The sequence below is a fragment of the Pleurodeles waltl genome, chromosome 3_2 (genome assembly GCF_031143425.1).
Source record: "Pleurodeles waltl isolate 20211129_DDA chromosome 3_2, aPleWal1.hap1.20221129, whole genome shotgun sequence".
NCBI lineage: Eukaryota > Metazoa > Chordata > Amphibia > Caudata > Salamandridae > Pleurodeles > Pleurodeles waltl.
The window spans coordinates 153,857,991-153,885,762 of NC_090441.1; the positions used below are offsets into that span (position 1 = coordinate 153,857,991).

Consider the following 27,772-nt stretch of genomic DNA (forward strand, 5'->3'; position numbering starts at 1 on the left):
TGGTTATTCATGGCCGAAAGGTCATGGTTCGCCGAAATGTATTCTGGATTAATTGTTAAGTGTTATGTTGATCAGGGTATTGCTTATGTTCGTTATTGATTATTGACTAGATTAAATTGATTGATCTCGGGTGAAGAGAGTCTCACTTAGCCAAAAGATTCATCGACCCGAAGAGCGTCCAAACACAGGTAAAATTATTAGTACGGAACGCTCTATCAGTAGATGGTAGCAGAGGACGGTTTAGACTTTTGAGACCCCACTCGAAAGGTATATGGTGTTGAATTAGATTTTCTTGGGTAAAACAGATTGAGAGAATGATGATGGGCTAAGTCCCCCGCGACTTTCCGGGATCTCGGAGCTTGCGAATGGAGAGAACGGAGGTGTGAAATCGGCGTGGGCGGTACTAGTGACGGTATGAGTGAAGTCAGGGTTTTGCGCTTGCACAGCTTATTGCCGCAGACTGTTTGAAAAGGCTGCGAGGATTTTAGAGAATAGCGGAGGTGCGACTCCGAGTGTAGGAGTAGGGAAGTCGTCGAACTTCATAGAAAATAGCGGAGGTGCGACTCCGAGTGTGAGAGTAGGGAAGTCGTCGAACTTCATGTGCATGTGGCGCTTTGTGCAGAAAAAGGTCCACGTGGTTGTTGTTGTTGAGACGGGCCCTGCGAGGTCAAGAGACTCCGGAGTATGTTGAAAAGTGTATGAGACACTTGTTTTATGTTGTGGTCTGGTCGGTTTAGTAGGTTGACCGGGCGTGGTCAACGAGTCGGTACGCGTGTTAAGGAAGTGAAAGAAAACTTCGACTTCGGGCTTTGACAAAATTCTAAGTGCACTAGAATAGATCATTGACAAGTTGAGAGCAGAGTCTGCGGGTCAGATTTGCTTGCGAAAGTGGGGACCGAGAAAGATGGAATAACTGCCGAGGCTAGTGAAAAATCCCTAAGGTCCTGAAGCGATTGTGTTACCCTTCCTGTAGCAAACCGACAGATCTGTTTTATTATTATTATTTTTTTTTTTGGTAGCTCGCGATACATGCCAGAAGTTGTTACGAGAGGAGCTGAGTGAAGGAGGACAAGCCGCAAGGCTTTGTCAGCCGCAGTGTGTGTGAGTGTGACATCACTAGGAGCCGCGCTGGGATAGGTTGGTTGCAAAGAAGGGCCGCGCACGGATTGGACGCAGTCCGTGGGGCTCGATTGGAAGGGGAAAGGCAAGCGAAGAGTATTCCGGGAATTAAAGTCACTTATTGATTACAAACTTTGTGAAATAAAAGACGAGAAAATGAAATTTTTTAAAGCATTAAAGAGTGCGATGAAGGGGGAGTCTTACATTAAAGCGAGCGTAGGAGAGGAGACGCCGCCCGAAGGTACACCAGCTTACATTGTAATGGAGGAAAAAGGGGTAGCTCCGTGCCTTTGGCTAAAACAATGGCACAAGTTGACAGAGAAACATGGGAGCGTAGCGTTCCCGATCCATGGGACATTCAATATAAGGATCCTAGAGAATTTGAGATTTGCGATGTACGACATGAAGGTACCTCCAAGGCCAGCACAGTTAGAGGCTCTAGCGATTTGGGAACTAATGGCTAGACAGCAACAGCAAAATAAGTTCGAGACCAGGATAAGAAAGGTAGAAAAGACACTAGCGGACGCTAGGTGGGATAATGCACAGAAGGTGTGGAGGTAAGATGTATTGCAGGGGATAAAATTGTTTCCCGCAATTACTAAGGAAGAAGAGGCGACAGGCAAGAAAGTTACCTGTAAGACAAACAGGAGGTGTTCCAAAGATAGAGAGGACGAGGAAAAGTTAAGGAGAGAAGAGGAGTTAGAGGATGAGGAGTTAATCATGCAATTGCTGAACAATCGTCCACCACCTTATGCAGAGAGTGGACAAGGTCCAAGTACCAGTTCTGCCCCTCAGGCACCGGTACAGAACAATGAAACTCCGAGTTCAGAAGCGTTATCGAGATCTAAGGACCCGAGCTTACTGTTCACCCCGCAGATACCGCAGGTTAGGAGAATATATCCAGATGTGCCCATATTGAAACCAGCAGAAAATTATCAGCCGCAGGTCCCAAGGTACTACAGCAGTGACAATAGTACGGGAATGATTCTAGATCCGACTGTAATGGGAGTACAGAATGGTCGCAACCCAACACTGGCACAAGCTGAATCAACTCAGTTTTTGATGCCTCAAAAGCAGATGCAGGGGGGAACCGCACATGCTCAGATGACGGGGAGTCAGATGGGCATGCCGGCAATGATGACCCATAGTGTGGGAATGAACATGCCTCAGAACATGGGGAATGGACAGAACGTAGATGCGATATCCCTACCCATTACTGTAGGTCCACCGGTACCTTTGTACATTCAGCCTAACTCAGGTATGAGCGGTCAAGGATCAATGGTGCAGAGTGGAATGGAAAGGAGGTGCATTCAAAACACTCCAGAGACAACTCCGATAGCGGCTCTGCCAACTGGATCTGGGTCCTTGATGAAGTTCAGTCCCATATGTGCTCAGTCAACAGTGGTGAGGTCGAGTCCCCCACTGATGATACCGCTATCATCGAACACTGAAAAGTTGCTGCAACCATCAATGGCAGTCGATGTGAATGCTACACTGATGGGGTTGAATGCGCAACAGTTGACACAGTGGTTCAACAGTCTGAATTCCACACAAAGCTCAGACAGTGGGAAGGGAGAAGATTATCTGAATAGGATGAGGTTGAACATGGAAGCAGAAGAATTGGTGGAAGGGACTATGGGCGTGAATAGGTTAGAGTCCTACTCGGAAGAAGAGCTGAGGTATCTATGTCCCAGGATTACGAGAGAAGTGAACAAGGTACATAGAAGGTTGCAAGAAATTGCTGACAAAAACGGGGTTGAGATAGACAAGACAAAACACTTGAGCAGGAGCTATAGATTGGATTTCGGGACCACAGACTTTGAACACATGAGGTCAGCAGGCATGAAAACGCACCTTAGAGAATTGCTGCAGAGTGCACAAGTGTGGAGGTGCTTAGACAAATGGGAAAGCAGATGGGTAAAGAGAAAGGAAAAGAGGAAAGACAATGCCACAGAGCACAATGAGAAAAGGCCACAGAGTAGTGATGCAATAACCATGTTACCAATGAGGGAGACAGCAGGGGGAAAATTAGTACATGTACCGTGGCACAGGAGCGACATTCAGTCTTTTACGGATGATTTTCCCAAACTGAGAGAGAAACCGATTGAATGGTATCAACAGACTGATAGGTTTGTGAAGCTTGCAAAATGTCTCTGGGAAGACCTGAACACCCTCTTTGAGATTGTGGTTCCGGCAGATTTGTGGGAAGACTGCAAAAGGGCTGTAGGTTGGCCGACAAGTGAACCAGAGAGAGACAGGGATACGGGTGCACCATCACCTATGGTGATGAGTTTGTACTATAAGGTGATTGAGCATTTGAAGACGAAGGTTGCTTCGAAAAATGTGGATTGGCAGAAGATTGATCGAACTGCCCAAGAGGCTAAAGAGTCGATTCATGGTTACTATGAGAGGTTGTTGAAGGCGTTCAAGAACTACAGTGGCACGGAAACAATAGAGGCGAAGGACATGCTTCATTTTGTGTTTAGATTTGTGGAAGGGCTGAGACCAGAGATAAGTCAGATGATAACGTCGCATTTGATTTGTTGGCAGTCGAAACCTATTGATGAGGTGTTGAATTACGCGAAATACTGTAGCGACGAAATTGAAGTGAAACAGAAAAGGTTGAAGGAGAAAGTGATGATGATGCTACTTGAAGCAGCTCAGACAGGTCTGCAAGGGTTGCAAGGGTTCCAACAGCAGATACCGCAGCCGCAGCCGCAGGGAAATATGGTGTTTCAGCCACAGGCGAGAGGCAGAGGAGGTTTTGGGAGTAATGGTCCGGATTTGAACACTGTTGTAATTCCGAATGGTGTGCAGGCAATGAAAAAGGTGATGCCGTGTCACGTGTGCGGAATCGTCGGTCATTGGAAACGCGAGTGCCCGATGGTGGTGCAGGAAGGTGCAGGTGTTGGTCAGCAAAACAATGATGTCAATGCATTCCAGACAATAAGGGGACCGAAAATGAGAGGTCCAAACCCAAATTTTCAGACCATAAATCAGCTGCAGGGATTACAGCCCATGCAGCCGCAGCAGATGCAGATGCCCCGTATGCAGATGACGCAAATGCAGCCAATGCAACAGCAGTTTCCCATAGTACCTAATCAGCAAATGCAAATACCTTTGGCACCAGTGAGTCAGCAGCAAGTGATGGTTCCTCAACAGGTCTCGGGTCAGGTAATTAGTACAAATGGCACCGTACAACAGTTCCCATTACACAGTGAGAATGGAATAAACAATGTATGGGAGAGTGAAAGTTCAGATGAGGAGGGAAATTGTGTACTTGCAGCATCCTTGGAAGTTGATCAAAAGGGTCCATATGTGGAGGGAAGAGTTATGGGTCATAGCGTTTCATTCTTGGTCGACACAGGAGCCACACATTCAACTGTTAGGAGTATTGAAGTACCAAATTTGCCACTCTCAGGGAGGACAGTTCAAGTGGTGGGAGTAGCAAACAGGCACCTGACGAACCCAATCACAGATCCAGTACCAGTCAGCATTGGTAACTATCAAGGGTTACATACATTTGTGGTATGTGACTCAAGCCCGATAGCACTGTTAGGGAGAGACCTATTGTGCAAATTGGGATGTTCGATTATGTGTTCAAACGATGGAATTAGAATTCAGACGAGCAGTGATGGGGAAGAAGAGGACAGTGAAGAAGGGGATGAGATGGAAACTGTCGATGAAAAATATCCTCTGATTAACCTTTTTCCGATGATAACTGAAGAAGATATCCCAACTGAATTACGAGAAACAGTCGGAAGGGAAGTGTGGGATATGACAGGGAAAGAGGTGGGATTGATGAAAGGAGTGGAACCAGTGAAAGTGACTGTAAAACCCAATGTAATCTTTCCCCAGACCCCACAATACCACATGGCACAAGACACCCTCATGAAAGTCGCCCAACTCATTGATGAGTTTGTAAAACAGGGAGTACTGAAAGAAGTGTTAAGCAGTCCATGTAATTCACCAATCATGGGACTAATAAAGCCGAGTGGGAAGGTCCGAATAGTGCAGGACTTGAGGAAAATAAATGACATCATAATCAAGTGCTGCCCTGTCGTACCAAATCCAGCTGTGATAATGTTTCAAGTCCCTTGTGATGCCGAGTGGTTCTTAGTCATTGACTTGTCACAAGCATTCTTTTTGGTGCCTCTTCATGAGGACAGTCAATTTCTCTTTTGTTTCAAATTCTTAGACAGAGTCTACAGTTGGTGTCGAATTCCTCAAGGGTTTTCGGAGTCACCGTCAATTTTCAATCAGATTCTAAAGAAAGACTTGGAAGCGTTAGAATTGCCATTCGAGTCAACCCTAGTACAGTACATCGATGACTTATTGATTGCATCTAAGACAGAAAGTGGCTGCACAGCCGACACCATTGCGCTACTGAACCATTTGGGAAGGAATGGACACAAGGTGTCTCCTTCAAAGTTGCAGTTCTGTCAGAAGAAAGTAAAATACTTGGGTCATCAAATAGAGAAAGGGTCACGGAGAATAATGAAGGAAAGAATAACAAGTGTACTTCAAATGAGTCCACCAAAGACGAGGAGGGAGGTGAGGAAGTTTTTGGGGATGGTGAGCTACTGTCGCCAGTGGATCCCCAACTTTTCAACTCTAGCGAAGCCTCTACTGAAACTGACCCAGAAGGATGCCTTGGATCAAATTGAGCTGAAAGGAGATGAGATGGATGCTTTTATCGAATTGAAAGAATGCATGTGCAGGGCTCCAGCTTTAGGTATGCCTGATTACACAAAGCCTTTCACATTGTTTTGTCATGAACGTGATGCATGTTCTTTGTCTGTCTTGACTCAAGCCCATGGTGGCATAAACAGACCAGTAGCGTATTTTTCAGCTACTTTGGATCCGGTCGCAGCAGCACTGCCAGGGTGTTTGCGCGCTGTAGCAGCAGTTGGTATCAGCCTCACTCAGAGTGAAGGAATAGTGATGGGACACCCAGTAACAGTCATGGTCCCTCACTCAGTTGAAATACTTTTGACCCGCTCCCGAACGCAACACATGACTGGAGCAAGACTCACAAGGTATGAAACAATAATTCTGGGCTCACCGAATGTGCAGCTGAAAAGGTGCACTACGTTGAATCCAGCAACCTTGCTTCCTGGTGAGAATGCTGAAATTGAGAACGCTGAAGACGTCGAGCACGACTGTCTTCAGGTGACTGAATTTTGCACAAAACCTCGACCTGACATTAAGGATACTAAGCTTGATGAAAATGACCAAATTGTTTTTGTTGATGGATCATGTTTAAGAGATGCATTGGGAATACTGAAAGCAGGATATGCTGTATGTACTGTCACAGGTGTCTTGGAAGCATCCTGGCTTCAAGGAGTCTATTCTGCACAAGTAGCGGAGCTTGTAGCACTTACAAGAGCATGCCAACTGTCTACATTGATGAAAGTTACAATTTACACTGACAGTCAGTACGGGTTTGGAATTGTGCACGACTTTGGGCAACTATGGTCACAGAGAGGTTTCCTGACCTCTTCAGGGTCCCCAGTGAAAAACGGGGAGAGAATAAGGGAATTGTTGCACGCCATCCAAATGCCAGCCGAAATTGCAGTGGTAAAGTGTAGTGCGCATACAAAAGGACAGGACTATGTTTCTCTGGGAAATGCATATGCGGATCAAGTCGCAAGATTTTGTGCCTTGAACTGTATATTGCTCAGGGATGAATGGAATTTGATAAGTGAACCAGAACTAGAACCAGCTGAAGCATTTGCCTTGAAGGTCGTAGATACAATGGATGAACTTAAAGCATTACAGAATAGTGTCAGGGAGGATGAAAGAGTTTCCTGGATTAAGTCACAATGTACAAAGAGACCAGATGAGTTATGGGTTTCAAATGAGGGAAAATTTGTTTTACCAAATAGACTCTTATCGCAGCTAGCGCGGTTCTATCATGGGCAGGCTCACCTAGGGAGAGATGCCATGATAAGATTGTTCAAAACTGATTGGTTTAACCCCAGATTCCGTCAAGCTGCAGAAGCAGTTTGCCATCGATGTGTCATTTGCCAGCAGATGAACCCAGGGAAGGGAACGGTTGTGAACATGAGCCACATTGGCAGGGCAAGTGGCCCTTTCAGCAGAATGCAGATGGACTTTATTGAGATGCCTGTGCATGGAGGTCTGAAGTATGTGTTGGTGATTGTGTGCATTTTTAGTCACTGGATTGAAGCATACCCCACACGTAGGAATGACAGCCTTACAGTTGCAAAACTCTTGTTGAGGGAGTTGATACCACGTTTCGGATTCCCGATCTCTTTAGAATCAGATAGAGGAAGTCACTTCAATAACGAGGTGATAAAGTTACTTTGCGCAGCGCTGAACATTGAGCAAAAACTGCATTGTAGCTATCGCCCTGAAGCCTCAGGACTGGTGGAGCAGATGAATGGTACACTGAAATCAAGAATGGCGAAAATATGTGCATCGACAAATTTGAAATGGCCTGACGCATTGCCTTTGGTGTTAATGTCAATGAGAAACACCCCTGACAGAAAGACTGGATTGTCCCCGCACGAAATTCTCATGGGCAGGGCCATGAGACTTCCTGCAGTTCCCGCAAACGCGATTTTGAATATTACAGATGATATGGTGTTAGACTACTGCAAAGGTCTGGCTGACGTGGTTCGCTCTTTCTCTCACCAGATGGAAGCAACCACCTTGCCACCGATCCAAGGTCCAGGACACACACTGAAAGCAGGTGACTGGGTCGTGATAAAGAAGCACGTGAGGAAGTCGTGTCTGGAACCCCGTTGGAAAGGCCCTTTCCAAGTAGTCCTGACGACCACTACCGCTGTGAAGTGTGCGGGAGTTCCCAACTGGATTCACGCCAGTCACACAAAGAAGGTGTTGTGTCCCACAGATGAGGAAGTTGAAGCGCTGAAACTGCCAGTAACTGATAACACAGTGCCGAGCGCTGAGACAGAGCAAAACAGAACTAGAAGCGAACAGGCAGAAACAGGAGAGAGAGAAATATTCTCTGAGGACGAAACAACAGATTCGCTTGGGGAAGACCAAGGAGAAACCTCAGACAGCGACGAAGCAGCTGAAGGTGACAAAGAGCCTGAAGCAGCTGAGGGTAGCAAAGAGCCTGAAGCAGCTGATGGTGACAAAGAACCTGAAGCAGCTGAAAGTGATAAAGAGCCTGAAGAAAGTAACGGTGACGAAGGGCTCGAAAGAGGTGAAAAAGCAGGAGAGCCTGATCAGAGGAGGGCTTTCCCAGAAGCAGACGGTACAGAAAAAGAAAAGAAAAACCTGATTGACTCCCCAGAAGGAGGGGACAAGGCAAAACAGGACGAAACTGTTCAAACCTCCCCAGAAGAGATCGCAGGTCCATCAAGTGGACACAGTGCAAAGAGGAGACTAAGTATATCACCAGTAAAACAAAGAACTAGAGAAAATTTGAACGACAGAGAAAGGCCAAGAGTGAAAGAGAAAAGAAAGGAAGTGTCTGTCGTGGTACCAACACCAAGTGAAGAAAAAGACTTTGCCAAAGAGGAAAGTACCAGTGAGGCAGAATCAAAGAGAGAGGCAAAATTGAAAAGGAAAAGAATACCAAACAGGAGATATTCCGGTCCAGAATGGGCGTATGCAATCAATGACGACTGGACTGACGAATTTGTATCTCTTAGCCTCGAGAACGAAGAAGAAGAGATACCAATAGAAAAGAAAAGTTTTATGGACACTGTTGATTGAAAGGGTGATAAATGACATTGATTGCTATGATCTAACGTGATACAACCAGCTGAGACATTGCTAAACCGGATGAGACATTTGATAACTTGATAAGACTTTGATAACCTGATTGACTCTTAAACCCGATTTGAGACAACGTTGCTAACTGAAAAAAAAAAAAAAAAAAATAAAAAGACTGAGTTATTGCCGAATTGAGACAAATGCTGCTAACCGATAAGTGACTGGGCTACTGAAGAAAACTGTGTGAACATTGCGCTCGTTCAGCTTTGTAACAAATTGCTAAATCGTTTTCTTTATAGGTGCTTCCAGCTCTCTGATTCTATACAGATCATGGCTACACAAAACAGTAGAGTGAAATATTGTAAATATGCATGTATAGGCTTGATAACTGCATGTGTACTAATAATAATGGCAATAGTGCTTGCTACACGTGGAAAGGGTGAGAATGAGACAATTGATGCTTCTACTTTTGCTCCTGTTACTGTCACTGAACTAACCGCATTGAAAAGACTAGAATTAGATGAGAGACACTTGCATGATAAGAAGGAGCTTTCGTATAATGTTTTCTATCGCTTGCTAACAGAATATGTTGAGACTATGGATGCGAGAGATTGTTATGTGTGTACACAGATACCGACATCGGTAAAGGAAGGGGTGACTTATCACCACATGCCTCTTACATACGGGATTACATGTAGTATAGTAACTTCTAGATTTTATGGTCAAACTAACATACAGTATTTGTATTCAAATTATGATGTTACCTTTGCATATGTTCCTATAATAGCGCAGCTAAGTCAGATTGCTAAAGATTGGGATGCTAAAATAATGAGGGAATTTTTCGAGCCAATGCAACCTTTTGAAACGGCTCACGCACATAGGGAAAACCTTACCTGCTCGCTCTCTGCAGTAGAAATAAGCTTTTTAGATCGCACAGATGATAGAAGGGCACAAATGAATGCGAAATTAGAAAAAGAGCTAAGTAAGAGGACTTCAGTAGATCATTATGATTTTGCCGCAATAAAAACACAAAGGAGAATAGCTTTAGATGCTTGGCATGTAGGGAAATTTTGTATATATCGTGGTGAATCTTATTATGACAACATTTTTGTGGGAGCGAGTGAGTGTAAACATACGTTTATCTTTAAAGCCAAATGGACATTCATGATGAACGGACTTGACCCTGTCATACCAGGTGTATATTACATTTGTGGGTATAATGCCTATTATCGTCTTCCAAAAGGGTGGTGGGGGAGATGTTATTTGGGTATAGTGTTCCCAAAGGTTTATCAACTGGATGACTTATCGATGATTCCAAAGACGTCTGGATCTCATCGTATCCAGAAAAGAGAGACCGCAGCTGCTGTGGTAGGAGATATATTTGGAGCCATGATTCCTTCATTGGGAGTTGTGTTGAATTCCATCAAAATAAGAAAGTTGTCTACTATAGTGGATAACATGTTGACAAAGTTTTCAGGTGCTATGATCCTGATGGATGCTGAACTTGCAGCAGAAAGAGCTATGACTCTTCAAAACAGGCTTGCCCTAGACATTCTTTTAGCAAAGGATGGCGGCGTTTGCAAAATGCTTGGTGCGCGTCACTGTTGTACGTATATACCTGACAACAGTGTAAAGATTAAAACTATGCTTGCTAATCTAACAAAAGAGAGTGCAGACTTGAAGGAATTGAAGGAACCAGGAGTGTGGGAGAAGGTTGGAAAGGGAATTGCTTCAGTGGGAAATTGGCTTGGTGGCATTTGGAATGGAATATTACTAAAAATAATACAGGGAATATTAATAGTACTGATTTGTATCTTTTTAATTTGGGGAATAAAAAGGGGAATAATAATGATTATGGCAAGAATTAAGAGAAGGAAGGAAGAGAAAATGATGAAAAGAATGGCAGAAGAATATAAAGAAAGAACTAGGGGAACTAAAAGGAAAAGAGAACTGACAGAATTTTAATGGAATAAAATTTGTGAGAATAGTTTTGTGTGATGACAAGTAGTCATTAGAGGAGGGATTGATGACGCAGAAATGAAGGTTTTACATTTATTAGCGCTTAAACGTAGTGCTGCAATAATCAAGTGTGACTTTAACCGAACTAATAAAGATTGTACGGGGACAAATGTGCCCTCAGAGTAGTTTGCCAACATTTATAAGCGTGCTTTATATAACGTGATGTATTAGAATTGCACAAATCTGACATAATCGTAAACGTGTGCTATGATTTGCTTGTTTGAAATGTTTTAGCTTAGCATAACTTTAGTGGAGGCTTCGGCCTAGTTGCCTGGTCTCACGGTTTAGATGCTCGTGTTTTTCCAATGTGCTAATAAACGTGTATTTCTGCTTGAAGCTGTACTTTTCCACTGAGATCGTTCACATGCTTATCTATAAGGTTTCGTGCCAGCTTGGCATCTTCTTCTTTGCTCCAAGGTCAATCTGCAGGTGCGGACAATGGAAGCTCTGAAAGTGAGTTAATTGGCATAAAATGTTGCAACTTACGTACCCGTCTCCAAGGATAATGTATGCCTAGGTAGAAGCTTGAGAACTGTTGTTTTTGATTGGACAATTTGAAGCCAACCTATGAACCCTCCAATGGAAGACCCTACTGGATTTGAACTGTTGTCTATTTAAACCAGGTGCACAAGAAGAAAGCAGCCATTACGAGCCATTTTGCACCCTTTACAGCCATTACCCGCCTTTAGCCATTTTGCAGGACATTGCAGCCATTATGGCCCATCTTGCCGACTTCGTCATTTTGCCATCTTCTACGATGCCAATTGATGTCCGATGCAATTTTGAATGAGACTTTGATGCTTTCTCTAATCGAGAGAAAGAGACTTTAAATAATTCTTGCCCTAGAGACTTTAACTTTGAACTGTCCCTTTGCATGAAGTAGTAGTTTATCTTGCCGCCGTGAGGCAATTGCCCCGTCCACTTTGCCCCTTTGCCCCGTCCCATGCTGATCGAGAAACCGGCACCTGTGAGACGAAGACTTCCTTGAATGCTGATTGTAATTGGTAAATATGAAAGGAAATTGTACAATTGCATTGTGTTTCTTTTAGGTAACCAACTGCTGATTTTGATAAGAGCCCTAGCTAGGAGTTTTCTAAATTAATGTTGCTAAATTGTTTTTGCATGAAGTCCCACATGCAGATGCTAATTCGAGGTTAGATGAGGAATCATTGGTGCACGATGCAATTTGAGACCTTGTTATGCTGACTAATGTATTCAATTAGCTCACTACAGATTATAGTTTTAGTGGTTTGCGTTGCTATTATCGAATGTATTGTTATTCAAATACTGCATAGATTGCATCTTTTCCGCCGTTATGGACAGCTATTAATGTTCATTTACATATATCAATTGGTGTTGAGACACATCTACATTGTGCTAGCTTTGTTAATATAGGGAAATAAATTCATTAACTTTGAATAAACTGGTGTGGTTATTCATGGCCGAAAGGTCATGGTTCGCCGAAATGTATTCTGGATTAATTGTTAAGTGTTATGTTGATCAGGGTATTGCTTATGTTCGTTATTGATTATTGACTAGATTAAATTGATTGATCTCGGGTGAAGAGAGTCTCACTTAGCCAAAAGATTCATCGACCCGAAGAGCGTCCAAACACAGGTAAAATTATTAGTACGGAACGCTCTATCATACGCCAGTCTTCATTGGGGCTCTTCAATGATTCCCTCACCATTGTCCTCTAACAGAGCCTCTCATCTCTCCATAGCGCCACTCTCACATGTACTTCATTTGTTTTATAGCGCCTCTCTTACCAGTATAGAGTGTTAGAGCACATTACGTCACACACATATAGAGACAATTAATGTGTGTGAATTGGTGTACAGAAAATGTTACATAAGACAAAGGGGCAATACCAGGGTAGGATTCACATGTCCATATTGGTAGGCACTTTATGAGCGCTTGGTCTGGGGAAGCATAAACTCAGGATTCAGATCGTGATACAGTGGTTAGGTATGATTTTACTAATAACAATTTATTTCTACCCAAACAAACCCTTTTAAGCAAAATTAGGATGATCAAAGACTGGGGAAAACATGACTTTCTAACCTGCACCATGCAGTTTGCATATAGCTCTTTGATGGCAGTTCACCGGTCACAGTGCTAGATTATGATTGTAATTTATTAACTGCACGGTAACAAAAGGAGCTCTATGACAACAGCAGTATCACACTGAGCTATGCACATAAAATACTGTTCTGTAATCTGCATAATTTGCAGCAGGTATATTAACCCCGTGCTACCTTAGATGAGTCAAAACTGCCCCTAGACAAAACCCCAATCTCTCTCCAACAGGTACATTAGTCATCAGAGTTATCTCAGCACTTTTATGGTTGCCTGAAAACTGTTGGACATACAAGGAACTCTGCTCTGCATTTAAAAACTGCTGCACTGCTACAAAATCGGCCCCCTGTAACAAAACCGGCCCCCACCCTTCCAGCCTCCCAGGGAAACCTACAGCCAGCCCTCCCTTGGCAGTCACGTGGATCTGTTCAGTAATGTGTTGCTATGTCTAGCAGTGACAAGGCAGAGATGTTTTAAGGTATGGGCAAAGTAGACCCAGGACCCTAGTCTTTCAGGGGGGCCCTTATAGAGGTGGCTCTGCTCTGCAGAGTGTCCTGCCCCGACGACCTTCAATAATTCCTAAACAGATTGTTTTAAATACCGTTTCCCTTTCATTTATTTTTGAGTTGGGTGATGTGTCAGAGTCTATAACATACATTTTGCAGAGAAATGTGTTTATGTTTCATGAATTATCCATAAAAAAGGTTCTTCTTTGGATCAAAAAAGGACCTCTCAAAATGGGAAGGTGTCACAGAGATTATTTGCAGTAATATCAGTGACATGCTGCTGTGTTATAATATTGAAAACATGTCACTATCCCTAAATTTTAGATGTAAACACACCTAGAGTTTGGATGAGTGCTCCTGTGCGGTGTCTGTGACCCGGCCAAGAGCTGCAATTAGATCATAAATTCGAAGCTGTTCCAAACAGGGGGCACACAATACGTTTGGCACAGGGCCCCCAGATCCTTAGGTGTCTCTGTGACAAGAGAAAGAGGGACTAAAACTAGACAAACCTGTTACCTAGAAAAGGCCTGGACTGCTTATAATAAATGTTTAGAAAGTTACCTAGCAGCTTTGTACTACCTCAGGGCTGAAAATGGCAGTGTGCAAAAGGCTTGCCAGTGATGAGATAGGACCCATGCAGGTGTACAGTCGGAGTCATGTGTGTATAGATTTCGATAACACGTACCCACCGTGGAGCAACACACTCTCCCAGTAGGGCAGAGGCAAACTGACCCATAGGATCCCTTGTCTCAGATGAGCGCTTTGCATAAACACTAGGGGTTGTATTCTACAAAGTGCCTCCTTGGGCACAACAAAAATGTGTTTTTTGCACCCCCAGGACACGTTGGCATTACAGAAGGAGACAGAGACACTTGGGTTGCCCCTCCTGTGACATGGGTCTTGCCAGCAGTAACTGTGCACCAGTGCGATGTCAGTGGTGGGGTTTGTTTTTATGCATTGTAGCTCCCTTGCAAATAAGAGAATTATTTGCATTCACACCTGTGCCATATTACAGATGTGGGTGCAGAGGGAAAGATGCTGATCTCAGATGCACTGACTATGCAGTGTCTGGGGCTCCACTTGGGAGAAGAGCATGGGGACCTCAGGAAGGCCCCCCCCCCACGTGGATTAAAAAATCCTCTCCTTCTTACACTTATTAGTTGTTCATGGAGCAGGCATGAGTTTTCCCCTGCACTGTAAACAGGTTATGTGTTGCTTTTTAGGGTGCACTGTCAAGGTCTGCTCCGGCGCAGCCCCAGTTTCTTGGTCAGGAACTGGAAGATTTCTGCCACAAGTCGACCTGTGGTTAACCTCTGACTGGGTGCACCCCTCCTGTTCCTGCTTTGCATGGGCGCCATCTTGTTACAGAACTTCGGATTGTCATTGAGGCTCGGACAAGCAGTTATAAAATGGATGTGTTTGACTGCACCAGCCTGTCAGAGGCAACATCTGCTGGTGACATTTCAATGACTGATTCAATGAATGAGTTCAATTAGTGATTGCTCAGAAACAACTCACAATTCCCTGTAAGAAATGAAAAAGAACAGGTGCACTACTGTAAATACACAAAAGGCGATGAGAGGAATGTGGCAACCGCTTGGGGTTTGTTTGTCTTACTGTTGCCTGACTGCTGGGAGGTGGGTGGAGCTTTCACTTCAAGCTAGGTATGTGTGCAATGTTTACGTACTTTTGCATGGAAATCTTTGAAATGAAAGGAGGAAGTGTTTGTCTTTTCTTGTTAACAGTGTATTGTTCTTGGGGGCTGCCTTGCAGCAGGTGCAGTGTCACCAAGGGTAGGAGGGCTCCGCTGTCCCCCATCGATTGATGGACCTCTTTTACTACCCGGACCAGGAGCAGAGTGGTCCATTTTCCTTTCTTGCATTGAGGTCCATGGAATTCTTGCTAGGCTCCTTTCACTACATCTGTGACACTTGGAAACTCTTTATGCTCTGATCACCCCCTGTCCCAATACCTAACTTGCTAGATGAAGCTGCTGGCTTCTTATGTTTTTTTCTACTTATTTGTGGCATAGGGAGGACTTCTCATGCTCCAGGGAGTCGCGAGCTGTCAGCGGGCAAAGCTTGTGCATCCCTTGAATTGTGTGAACTTCTTCTGGAGTGGGTGTGTCTGTGCGAGCAGCACTAATCCCTCCCCCAGAAGCTGCTTGCAACCGTAGAGAACCGCTCAACCAATGAGCAGCGAGAGTCAGGCCCATCGCTACACTGAACTTTAAAGACCCTGAACTGAATATTAACGAGCTGGCAAGTCAATTGCGAGAGCTGAAGCTGCTTCTGCAACAGCTTCTCGAGAGGGGGCAGTGCTTAATTTGTAAAACATTAAGGGGGTCATCCAGGGGCCCCACGACACCCGTTCCCGCCATCCTGTTCCTGGCGGTTTTTACCGCCAGGACCAGGATGGCGGGAAGGGGGTCGGAATCCCCATGGCGGTGCTGCGAGCAGCGCCGCCATGGAGGATTCTTTGGGGCAGGGGTAAACCGGCAGGAAACCGCCGGTTGCCCTTTTCTGACCGCGGCTTTACCGCCGCGGTCAGAATTGCCCATGAAGCACCGCCAGCCTGTTGGCGGTGCTTCCGCAGCACTCTGCCCTGACGGTTTTCAACCGCCAGGGTCAGAATGAGGCCCTAAGTGCCAGGACCCTCGTCAGGAGGCCACTGCAGCTTGCACCACATATTGCCCTGCCAGCACTACCAACACATCTCCTTACCGTCGCACTCCTACGAGAGTGATCATTTAGAATATTATTGGCTTTCACAGCTATAGGAATGGCTTTGGGGGCAGGTATTTGTCATTTGAACATGTTTTAATTAATAAACAACTGTTGTTGTGCTCATCTCTAATTTAGACAGTCAACACCAGCAGGTGGCATACTGTCATCAGTGCTGGTGCTGGCAACTGAGTGTGTGTGCAGAGCACCAGCTCAAATTAAGCAATGAGAGGGTGCTTTCTTTGACATACCGGCCCCCACACCTCCTTGTTCTCTACGACCACAGCAGCCTAATGTGTATGGAAGGTGACAGGAAAAAACACATTACACCTTGCCTAATACACTAAATTATCCAAATACCTTTCATTGCAAAGCAGTGTTGTTTGCTTAACATTTTTTAATCTGACCTTGCATGTATGTATGTATGTGTGAATATACCTATTTCTAAATATACCTCTATGGATATATACAAACGTACACAAAGTCAGATTTCAACGTTTCTAACAAATACACTTAAAATGTATTGTGCCTCATTTACGAGGCACTAGCGTCACACTGCTCCACTAAAGCATCATTTTTTTCACGCCTGTTGGCGCAGTGTACCAGCACATATTTACAAGGCCACGCAAAGCCACCTTGCATGGCTTTTCAGTTGTAAAGGTGGACCTCTTTCACACATAACACTGCGTGAAAGGGTCATTCCATGGGTGTTACTGTGGTTGTTACTATGCAACCATCCATGGAATCCAATGGAATCTGACGCATTCCCAGATTTACAAGTTTGGGAATGCGTCAGATTCCTATGCCACTTCAGGGGTGGTGTTAATGTTAAATAACAATATTTCTCCCCGTTTTTTCCTCTTTGTATGTATGCTTCATTGTGTAGCACACAAAGAAAGAGGAAAACGTCATTAATGATTGTTTATGTGCAGGAAGGTGTCCCTTCTTGCACATAAACAATCATCCCTACAACGCAGGCACCCTTGCAGCATGGTGCCAGGGTGCCTCCGTTGGCGTTAGGCAGCAATTTGTGCGCCAGCGCAGAGGAAAAGGACATGAATGCGCCGTATCTTATAGGTATAGTGCATTCTTGCCCTTCTGTTTTGGCGCAGGGCAGCGCAGCGAAAAGGCTTGCAGACCAGCCTTGTGTCAAAACTTAGTAAATGAGGCCCATAGCTTTTCCTGTTGTCCAATGTGTGCTTTCCCAAATTTCTCTTTTAGAGATGTCACTGCTTTGTCGATGGATTACCTACATAAACGAAAAACGCACAGTCCAAAAGCTTGCATCACGAAAAACCTAGGTACAGAGGAACAGCATGTGTGGCTCAGAACACACGGTTCGGGGGGACCTCACCTGGGAGCTGAGGCTGGAGTTTGGACTGTTCCTATTGGAGCAGGATCAAGGCTGATTTGCATATGGCGTGGGGGGGAGGGGGGAAGCAATTGACACATCCTGCAATCCTAACCTGGCGTTCGTTTTAGGGTGACCAGCAGTCCCGGATTTTCCGGGTCAGTCCCAGCTTTCAGAGGATGTCACAACTGTTTTCTTAATTTTCAACAGATGTCCCGGTTTTTGGGACAAATGTCAACTCGCTCTGCAAAGCAGAAATTAAACGTGTGCACTTGTTCTCCGTGGGTGCATTTAAAGTGACAATTAAGTACCTAATTTTGGGGAGCACAGGAGGAGGACAACTGGTCCTAGCAGCAGGCGGAAGACAGAGTGAGGAGGAAAGTAGAGGAGCTCAGGATGGAGGTCCCGCCAGAGTTAACCTTATGTAAACATGGCCTTGTAAATGTATGACTATATATATATATATATATATATATATGTATATATATATATATATATATATATATATATGACGAAATGAAAGCGACTCCAATTCAAAGGCACCGCGCTCTCACAATACCGGTGCTACATCTGTGGGCGAGCCGATCCCATGTGAATTAATTTATATCAAGAATTAGCAGTGCACTCCATCGAGGGAAAGCTTCTCGTTTTTATTACTCTTTTAAAGACTTGAAAACAAAAAAGAACAACGCGTTTCGACCGTCTGGTCTTCTTTGAGTTCACATGTTGTTACTATGGTGAATCCTATTTATAGTGCCACTTCATTACTAATTACATTGCATTCTGGTAATCGTAGTTTCTGTATGGCAAAACAAAAAGTGTTAATAATTATATACATCAGTTATCTAAATCAGTCAAACACAATCAAAAACATTAATGCCGGTAACAATTTACTCATATTCATATTCATATATATATATATATGACTATATATACATAGCCACACATTTAGAAGGCCGCATTGATATTTGACCTCCTGTGCTGCCTGATAGAAAGAGATAAATCATGTAAGTTATTCCCATGAGTTGGTGTGTGTGTGTGTGTATGTATATATATATATATATATATACTCACTGAAAAAAACAAAGGTCACAGGGACGTTATAGTTAGGTTCTGAATTTACTCGTACAAAACCATAAAAAATTCAGCCGTTATAATTACAGTTCTTTCAAGTAACTATAGCTCACGCCTTCACCATGCACAGCAAAATACTCCACATATTATTATATCATACATGACATCTTCTATCCCATCTTTCATATTAACACTACAACATTTGCAATAAAATGATTGATGAGACAACTGTGCATGGTGAGGGCGTGAGTTATAGTTACCTTAGGGTGCCCCTACAGCACCAAACGTTGCACCGTGCACGGCCTTCGCCGTGTGCAGTAGGGGTTGCACGCAAGGGGTGGATGGCAGATAGTCCCTGTAGCCGACCCCCATAGGCATCCAACCCCATGCTGTGCATGGCCCTTTGGCCGTGCATGGCGGGAGATGGCCGCTGCCTCTTTGGGTGTGAGAATCGGTATGAGAGGGTGTATCTAGGGGTGAGAGTGGCTGTCAGAGTATTTGTCTGGGTATGATACTGCGTACATCATTGTTTTAGTGGGTGCGTCATTACGTACGCGCGTCTGTGAGTGGGTGCATGAGGGTGTCAATGGGTCTGAGAGTGAGTGCATGAGAGTCTAAGTGGGTCTGTAGAGGGTGCGTGAGTGTCTGAGTGGGTGGGTCTGTGGGTGGGTGCGTAAATGTCTGAGTGGGTGTGTGAGTGGATAAAAGATTGAAAGAGATAGAGAGAGACAGAGAGAGAAAGAGAGTGAGAGGGAAAGAGATAGTTTTTTAGGCTTTGATATATGAAATACTTAGAATGAGATATTCCTGGACAAATTATAAAGAAAAATGTATTTGTTATTATGATTACTTTTTAGTATGAGCCTTACAGTTTTGTATTTAAAAAAAAGTCCAGCTGGACTCGAACCCTCAACGCTCAGTGTGAAGGCCTGTGACCTTCATACTGAGATATTGCTTTAAAAAATTATTTTTAGGCCTTTATGGGCTGTCTGAGACCACGAGGGAGCCCTCAGGGGCTCCCCCGCAATACCTATTTCTTTTTCTTTTTAGAAAATGCCCTTTACGGGCTATCTGGCATGGCGAGGGAGGCCTTAAGTCTTCCCTGGCAGTGCCATTGCTTTAACAGCAGCCTCCTGCTTGCTGAAGCAAATCTTTAATCTGTGTTCCCTGTACGTGTTCATATATTTAAATTGAAGCCCCAGGGAGGCGGTTGTCCTTGAGGTACAAGGGGGCCACGGGCCCCCTACATATATTTAAAACAAAGCCCTGGGGAGGTGGTGGTACCCAGGGATGTGGGGACTGTGGGGCCCCGCATATATTTTAATCAAAAGCCCAGGGAGGTAGTGTTCCTCGGATTGGGGGGCCATGGGATCCCCAAATATATTTTAATGGAAGCCCTGGGGAGGGGCTGATCCCTAGGGCTGTGGAGGAGACCATGATGCTCCCCACACAAAATTAACAATGACCCTGGGACCTGGCCCAACCGGGGGCCTATTAAAAAAACAAGCACAGGAGACTTGTCTCGCCTGCCCCGGTTTTTACTTCTCAAAATATGGTCACACTAGTTCATTTCCAGTTCTCTGTTACTTTGATTTTACTGATTGCAGTGATCTGTTGAAATTCAAATGAGTATTTTACTGGTTTACTGCGAGTTTAGTTATATCTGTGCCTTGATTACAGTCAAAAGGGGTATCTGGTGAATGATGTCAAAATAGATCTCAAAATTAAATCTGACATCATCAAAAAACAGACATTGCTCAATGCCTATTGGTTCTGATTGTGAGCGAGGCCGGTAAATTACTATACATGAAAATACGTGGGCGGTGCCAGGGTGGGATGGGAGCAGACAGCCACCAAATGGCATTATGCCAACATATGTTAATTTATGTGAAGGCATGGTAGTGTCTGTACTTGCCTTTGCCTCAGTCGCGAAAAACATGCATCACATAAATAATTTTTTAGCATTGAAAACATTGTGCTTGGTAGTAACAGATGTCTTTCCTTGTATCTTTCAGATCAAGAAACGGCAGTCCAGTGGCAGCTCGTCAGATGATAAATTTGCAGCCTCAGCGAGAGAGTATGTGGAGTCTTTGCACCAGAATTCAAGGACTCACCTGCTTTATGGCAAAAACAATGTGCTTGTGCAACCAGTAAGTGTTTCCAGAAAAAAAACATCCTAATTGACCACTGTTCTCATAACTTTGTATGGCTTCTGTGGATCGAGCATACATTGCACCTGTGGATGGTGAAATCCTACCTTACATTGGCATTATAGATATTGAAATCATGGCTTACATGTCCCCTGTGGATCGCGAACACCTGTGCCACGTGGCCTTTTGCGCTCATGGCCACTTGGTCTGCATTACTGCTGTAAATCTTGGACACACGGCCTATCTGACCTGTATGGCCAGTTGTGGATTATAACCACAAGGGCAACATCATGACTACATTGCCCCTGTGGTCTACATAGTTCCTGTGGATCATGATTGCATGGTCCACATGGTCCCCGTGGTCCATGGCTCCATGGACTGCATATCTCCTGTGGCTCATGGCCACATGACCAATATGTCCTGTATGGACACTGTGTGTCATGACCGCATGGTCTAGATAGTCCCTGTGAATCATGACCATATGAAATAGTATATCGTTCGTCTGAATCCTGGCTGTCTGATCTACACAGTCATGTGAAACCTGACCACAAGGCCTACTTAGTCCCTGTTCACATGGTCACATGGTCTGCATAATCTCTGTGGAGCATGACCACATAGCCGGCATAGTCCCTGTCTATTATGACTGCATGGTCTACATAATCCTGTGGAACATGACTGCATACTCTACATAGTCCTGCATGTCTTTGCGGATCATGACCATATGGTCTACATAGTCCATGTTGGTCATGGCTGCCTGGCCTCTTTGGATTGACATGACTCCCAACCTTTTCTAACAGGAAGCCAGTAGTACTGATATGTACAACCAGTTGCCTCTCTGGAACCAACTCCAGCTTCTAAATGTGTATTCGACGCAGACTGTAGGATAAGATAAAATGTGGAAAAGTTCACAGTATGCAAACATATGAATCCTGTCACTGTTTGCTTCCATGAAATCATCAAATCTGTAGGAAAAAACCTCTGTTCTTCACTGTTCGACCACAATTGGAAGGGGCTCCAGGGATGATTGAGTCAACCCCATGTTATGCTGCAGGATACATTGCTCTGTGACTCGTGTTGGATTCTCTGCATCTTACCCTGTACTGCTTGGCATGATTTAATCCTCTACCAAGTTACGTGTATCCCTTGGGTTTGTAGTTACAATCTTGCTCTCTATTCTCTTGTACTTGAACCATGGATCGTCGTTTTTGTTGCTGTGATGCAAAATCCAACACCATTTTAGTGTAGGAGGTGCTCCTGAAACTCACATCCTAGATCTTGCTGTGGTATCAGAACAATCTCAACATTACTGTTCAAAGACTTAATTGAATATTTTTGCCAACACTGTGGCCTTCTGCATAAATCAACCACTGTACAAATATAGTAAGACTTCTTTAGGGATTGAGCTCATCTCCCTGCTTTGGTGTAAAAGCCATACCAGCTCTGATGAGTCTATTATTATTGTACCATAAAGCAGTGAGCTTCTAACCATCTCAGAGAGAAGGCTCTTACCAGAGGTAAACGTTCTGAAGGGCAGAATAATTGTACCTAGTAACTAACTAAATACATTAATCAATATTTTGTTGTTGGTAACTCATTCAAATATTTATGAAGCTATCATTTATTCTTCTGTACTAATCAAAGCTTTTTTTAAATGGAAGAAAAGGAAGTACTTAGGAGTACTCCTCTGTAGGTGTATCCTGTTGCCTGCAGAATTTGGTGCAGTTTTTCTTGATTTCTAGCCCTCTTGGTCCATGGAGCTGGTTATAGTGTCAGCAGCTCGTCACAGCAATAATTAGCATTTCACATCTCGCACCGACTTTGAGACATCTTACCCTATGACTCTTAAAAACTGGCAAAATAGGAAGAGGGCATCTACTTACGTCTACCATCCATCCTTAATTGGAGGTAGACAGTAAGGGCCTGACTTAGAGTTTGGCGGACGGGTTACTTCGTCACAAACATGACGGATATCCCGTCCTCCATATTACGAGTCTATTATATCCTATGGACATCATAATACGGCGGATGGGATATCCGTCATGTTTGTGACAGAGTAACCCATCCAACAAACTCTAAATCAGGCCCTAAGGGTTAACAGAACCTTTTCAGCAGTCCCCCCAGTGATGCTGCCATTTTACACGACAGTTTAAGAGAGGGGAGAATTAGGAACAGTGGCTTCAGTGCTCCCCTTGCAACCTGGAGACCTCTGTTTTAATTGCCACTTGGTATGTGTCCAACAATTGTTTAATTCTGAATAAATTACTTATACTAAGTTAGTGTTGTTTCACTCTGAAAATTCAATTCACTGTGTTTTACTGTCATTCAGATCTGGGTTTCTCACTGTTGAAGTAGCTTTGCAACAAACATAACAATTTGCTGCTCGATATCTTGAGTGACACTACATCACTGATTACTGAGATTTTTAAAAAAAATAAGTCTTACAAATTATGGTATAAGCAAATTGTGCTTTGCATGGATCCATTCATAGTGATCGGTAAACTGAAACATATGTTTTAATCAAGAATTTAACATAAAACGAAATCTAACCTAGAGACACCAGCTCCTTATTTTACCAATCTCTGTTCATTTCTAAGGGGAATAGTTTGATTTATAAGGGCCAGGATATCCAGTGACTTATATAATGGATTATCCGGTGGGAGTATTGCGGCACCATTAGAATTGCCCCATAGAAAAGGCTTAACCGTAAACACTGCAGTGGCTGAGGAAATCAAGTGTCCTTTATGCTGTCAAATAAACTTTGGAACATGTGCCCATGTAAATAAGGAAGAGTTTGCTCTTGCCCATCAGTGAACCCTAACCTTGAGGGGCAACAAATTGAATACCCCAAAAGTGGGAAGACTGTACTTTCCTTTCCTCCTCATCAGAAATGTTAATATGGGCTAACCACTTTAACCATGACTATGAAATTGGTGAGTCGTGAGGAGTTTGATTCAGAAGGGAAACCCTGCAGGATTAGTTACAATGAGAGCTCTTATATGTAATTTCTAAAACACAGAATTCAAATGATATGGCAATAAAGGAGGATTGAGGTTGGGAACCAAAACGAATGTATAGGTTAGGGGCAAATGTGAATGGTAATGTGGTGTCAACAAGGAAGGTGTGTGGCACCAATTTAAAATTTACTGGCACAAATACCTTTGTGGTTCAGGCTCACGGTGTGTAGTCTGGTTGTGTACTATTAGAATTTGTTTCTCATACTGTCTGTGTAAGATCTCAGAATGTCTTTATTCGCATATTGTCACTGGAAGCCCACATACATAAGACCAGTCAGTTCCAAAGCTGCTGTTCACATCTACTGAAAGGACAGAAGATGAAGAAGAAGAAAGAATACTAGAACTGTGTGTCTTAGAAGTGCTCCTCCAACTCTTGCCACAGTCCAATGAATGCAGACGCTCCACAAGCCTTAGCATTCTTCAGTCCAGATATGTCAGGTGTTCACTGGGGTGCAGAATCATACCATAAAACAAATAATTCTAGCCTTGGGATGAATTAGTTTCCCTTTCTTCAAGATAGCTCTGGAACTGGGTGAATGTGACATATGGGATATTCCCTAATCTGTACTCTCCTCCATGGCTGCCGAAAGGTCAATGCTTCTTGTTAATGATTTGGAGATCTCACTTTATCTGCTGGTTCCTGTCACCAGGCTGCATCCATTAGGTAGCTCTCAGTTAGCAGATTCTGCAGCAGGCCCTGCCATTCACACACAAAAATAGCTACTGCTCAGATTCTGACTTTGACTGAGGTTACCATACATGCATCTTTTGTCACTGTTGCTTTGATGAGGCCTCACCTCCAGTGTTGCCCTTTTGCAAAGCATCATATGCTACAAAGGCCAGTAATACTTGCTCTGAGTACACACGCTTGATGAACTCTTTGAGTTGTCCCTCATCAACCAGCTACAGTTCTTCCCTTACCCACTGTTAAAGTGCTTTGGAAAGAGCTACAAAATCTAAAATAAAAGCTACAAATTAAAATACTTAGGCCCAGATTTAAGAGGGCCTAGTACCATTCTAACAACACATTTTTGTTACGCTAATGTGGCGTTAGATGGTCAAAAACGCTGCACCATATGCATTACGCCACTTTGCAACCCTTTGTGCTACATTATCCCTGTGCCAGGCATAATGTATGCAAAGGGGGTGTTCCTCCGTTGAGGGGAGGCCGAAAAAATGGCACAAAGAAATCTACGTGATTTGTTTGCGTCAATTTTTTCATCACTTTTAATGCCTGCTCAGAGCAGGCATCAAAAGGAGGCTCACATTGCTTTCAATGTACCTCTGGGTGCTTCGCAGGATTAGTGTCAACAAATGTTTTGCTAATCCTGCAAAGCGGCGAACTAGCATCAAAGGTTCTGACGCTAGTTCCCTAACTACCGCCATGGTGCGCTGTATATTAAATACGTCCCACACATGGTGGCATTAGGGCGGGCGCTAACGGGCGCAAGAAAAGTGGTGCTGCACTAAATATGCCCCTTAATGAATTAGAAAGCGCTTACCGTAGCACTTTACCCTCAATATCTGCCTTAGTCCCATTTTGATCTTAGATTTGGAAATGCTAAAGGGAGAAGTCTTCCAACTGGTGCCACAATATTAACATCCACACTTTACAATGGAAGTCATTCACTCCAAAAAATCTAAAGAGTTGTAATATTTAAAAATCTAAGAAGCCCAATGCCTGCAAGCTTTCTAAGCTTGGGCTTTTAGGAATTGCTCTTTCAAAAATTATTTAAAGCTCTGCAGGGCTCCCTAGTTTGATGAAACTATCAATATGTTCTTCCACCAAACACCTTTATAGGATTTCACTGCCTGCGTGTTGTGTTTTTTCTGTGATTGTTGCCCTCTTAATGTGTCTTTTCTCACACGCTTCCTAACTTCAATATATCATATATTATGAGAAACATAAAACAACATAGCTTGAAAGCAACACAACCCATTTAACAGAGCAGTTTCCTCGAATTATTCATGTTCCCCAGAATCCGCGAGTTAATGGAACATCAAACATGATAGCAAGTTGTCATTGTAACCTCGTTCATCCTGCGATACCGAGGCTCTAGGTAAGTGTTTCCTCATGTTGGTTCCCCAAGTGATTCTGAGCTAGAGATAGAGGTTTGGCAAACAATAAAGGTGTGTATCTTGGCCAGCTGCCCCTGAATGTTCATCTTTTATGAAGAAACTTGTCAAAGACATCTCTAGTGATGTTAAATATATCAGTTCATTTTGTAAAATGTAATGGTGAGATTTTCTATCCCTACATTTAAGAGATTTGGGGCCAGATGTACCAAACAGTTTTGCCCATTCTGTGTCTATGGGAAAATGTGTTCGTACATATGGCCCCAAATTCTCTGTTCAAACTCATCTTACTGAATGAACAAATTGAAGCCTTTCCTTGTACAAATGCCAGTTCTGTCTTCAATTTCCTGCCTTTTGCGCCATCCGGCATCTTGTAAAGCAACCAAGCAAGTGCAGGAGTTTTAGCTTACATTTAGTCTGAAGGCACCAATTTAACACAAGACAGAAAAGGGTGAAGCATTGCTCTTAGCTAATTTAGATCAAGTTTTATGTTTGTATGAGAATGTAAAATTTTTATTCATGTCATAACATGGAATATTTCTGATGGTCAAAAAGGGAGTCATTTAGGTAGCTCTGCAATCGAGCGCACACCATCTTTTATTAACATTTCTTTATTAATTGTTTTTGTCATCTAGTATTGCTTATCTGGGAAACTGCTCAGATAAGACCAGCATGGTGCAATGCATTCACCAGAAATCCAGATCACATCAAGAAAGTACATGAACTTGTTTGGTGTGATAGTGTGCCTCCATTACTCAAGTAAAGCAAATCCACCATTTCTGCATGGGTACCCAAGATTTTTTTGCAACCTACTTTTCATGGACTTTGAAATCCGTGCAGTTGTCTCCTGCTAAAAAAAGAGTAACATGCTTGTGCAGTCCCTTTACACGGGGTTAAATTGGCTTATTCTGGATCGACATTTAACCTGCGTACAAATCGCTAGTATTTAGTATAGTAAATACACTCAGGGCCAGGATGTTAAATGGCACATGTGGGTTGCAACACCTATTGTGCCTTCTAGAATGGGACTGTAAAATATGGCCTCAGGCCTACCATGTGTAGCCTGACTGTAGCAGCCTAAACATGCTGTCAAATCTGTCAAAATAACCCTTTCTCAAAGGCAGGAAACCCTCCTTTGAAATATTAATATGTCACACCTAAGTACACCTTGTTGCCCACAAGGGAGGGTTCCTGAGATTTAGAAGTGGAACATTTTCAGAAGTAAAGTTAGTATGTTCCTCCACTGATTAGCACCTAAAAACTATATTCACTGACAAGGCTGTAGCTGAATCCTAGAGAGTGTTAAACTACAGATGATAAAATGTAATCTTAAATTTTGACAGACTAGAATAGTCATTTACACTCAGTATTTCATATCCTTATTTTATTAAAATTCAATTATTTGGTGGGGGTGGAGTTTTATTAAATAGTTAGGAAAAGTAACTTGTAGACGCACCAGGAGGCTAATTTGCATTAGCCTGAGAGCAGCTGCCCAGCTAGCAGCTGCGCCAGCCTGAATGAAGTTTGAAAACGTCTCCAAGAGCAGGACAATGGCTTAGGTCTGGTGTCAGAGTGTGCTAGGTGTGGGGCATGTGAACCCTATTGACTCAAGAAGAACAGCTGGGGAGGTTTCAGGGACTTCATTAACTTGAGGGGACAAAGGCAAAACCTACCCACTAATAGTTTACTGTAAGGAGAGACCTGGGAGGAAGAATGCTGCAGGCCCACACTAGCCAGGCTAGTTTCAAACCCAGTTGGAAGGAGGCTGTCCCCACAACCAGTTTGGAGTGCACACCGGGGAGAGGAGGGCTCATATCTCTGGACAAACCTCTTGGTGGACGGTTATACATAAGTCTTAGGGTTCCTCCATTTTGGATTTTAGGAGTAAGGTGCTCTCTGGGATGGTTTGTGGCAGGGTAACCAGGAACTGCTTATAAGGTGGGCAGAA

General features: G+C 43.6%; 1 protein-coding gene across 2 annotated transcripts in view; it reads left to right on the top strand.

The window, feature by feature from the left end:
• Positions 1–27,772, top strand: part of SGSM2 (small G protein signaling modulator 2) — a 761,725-nt gene that overhangs the window by 488,513 nt on the left and 245,440 nt on the right. For both annotated transcript variants that reach the window (XM_069227030.1, XM_069227029.1), the window contains exon 7: positions 20,600–20,734. In XM_069227030.1, the coding sequence (XP_069083131.1) occupies positions 20,600–20,734 (135 nt within the window). The remainder of the gene's footprint in view (positions 1–20,599; positions 20,735–27,772) is intronic.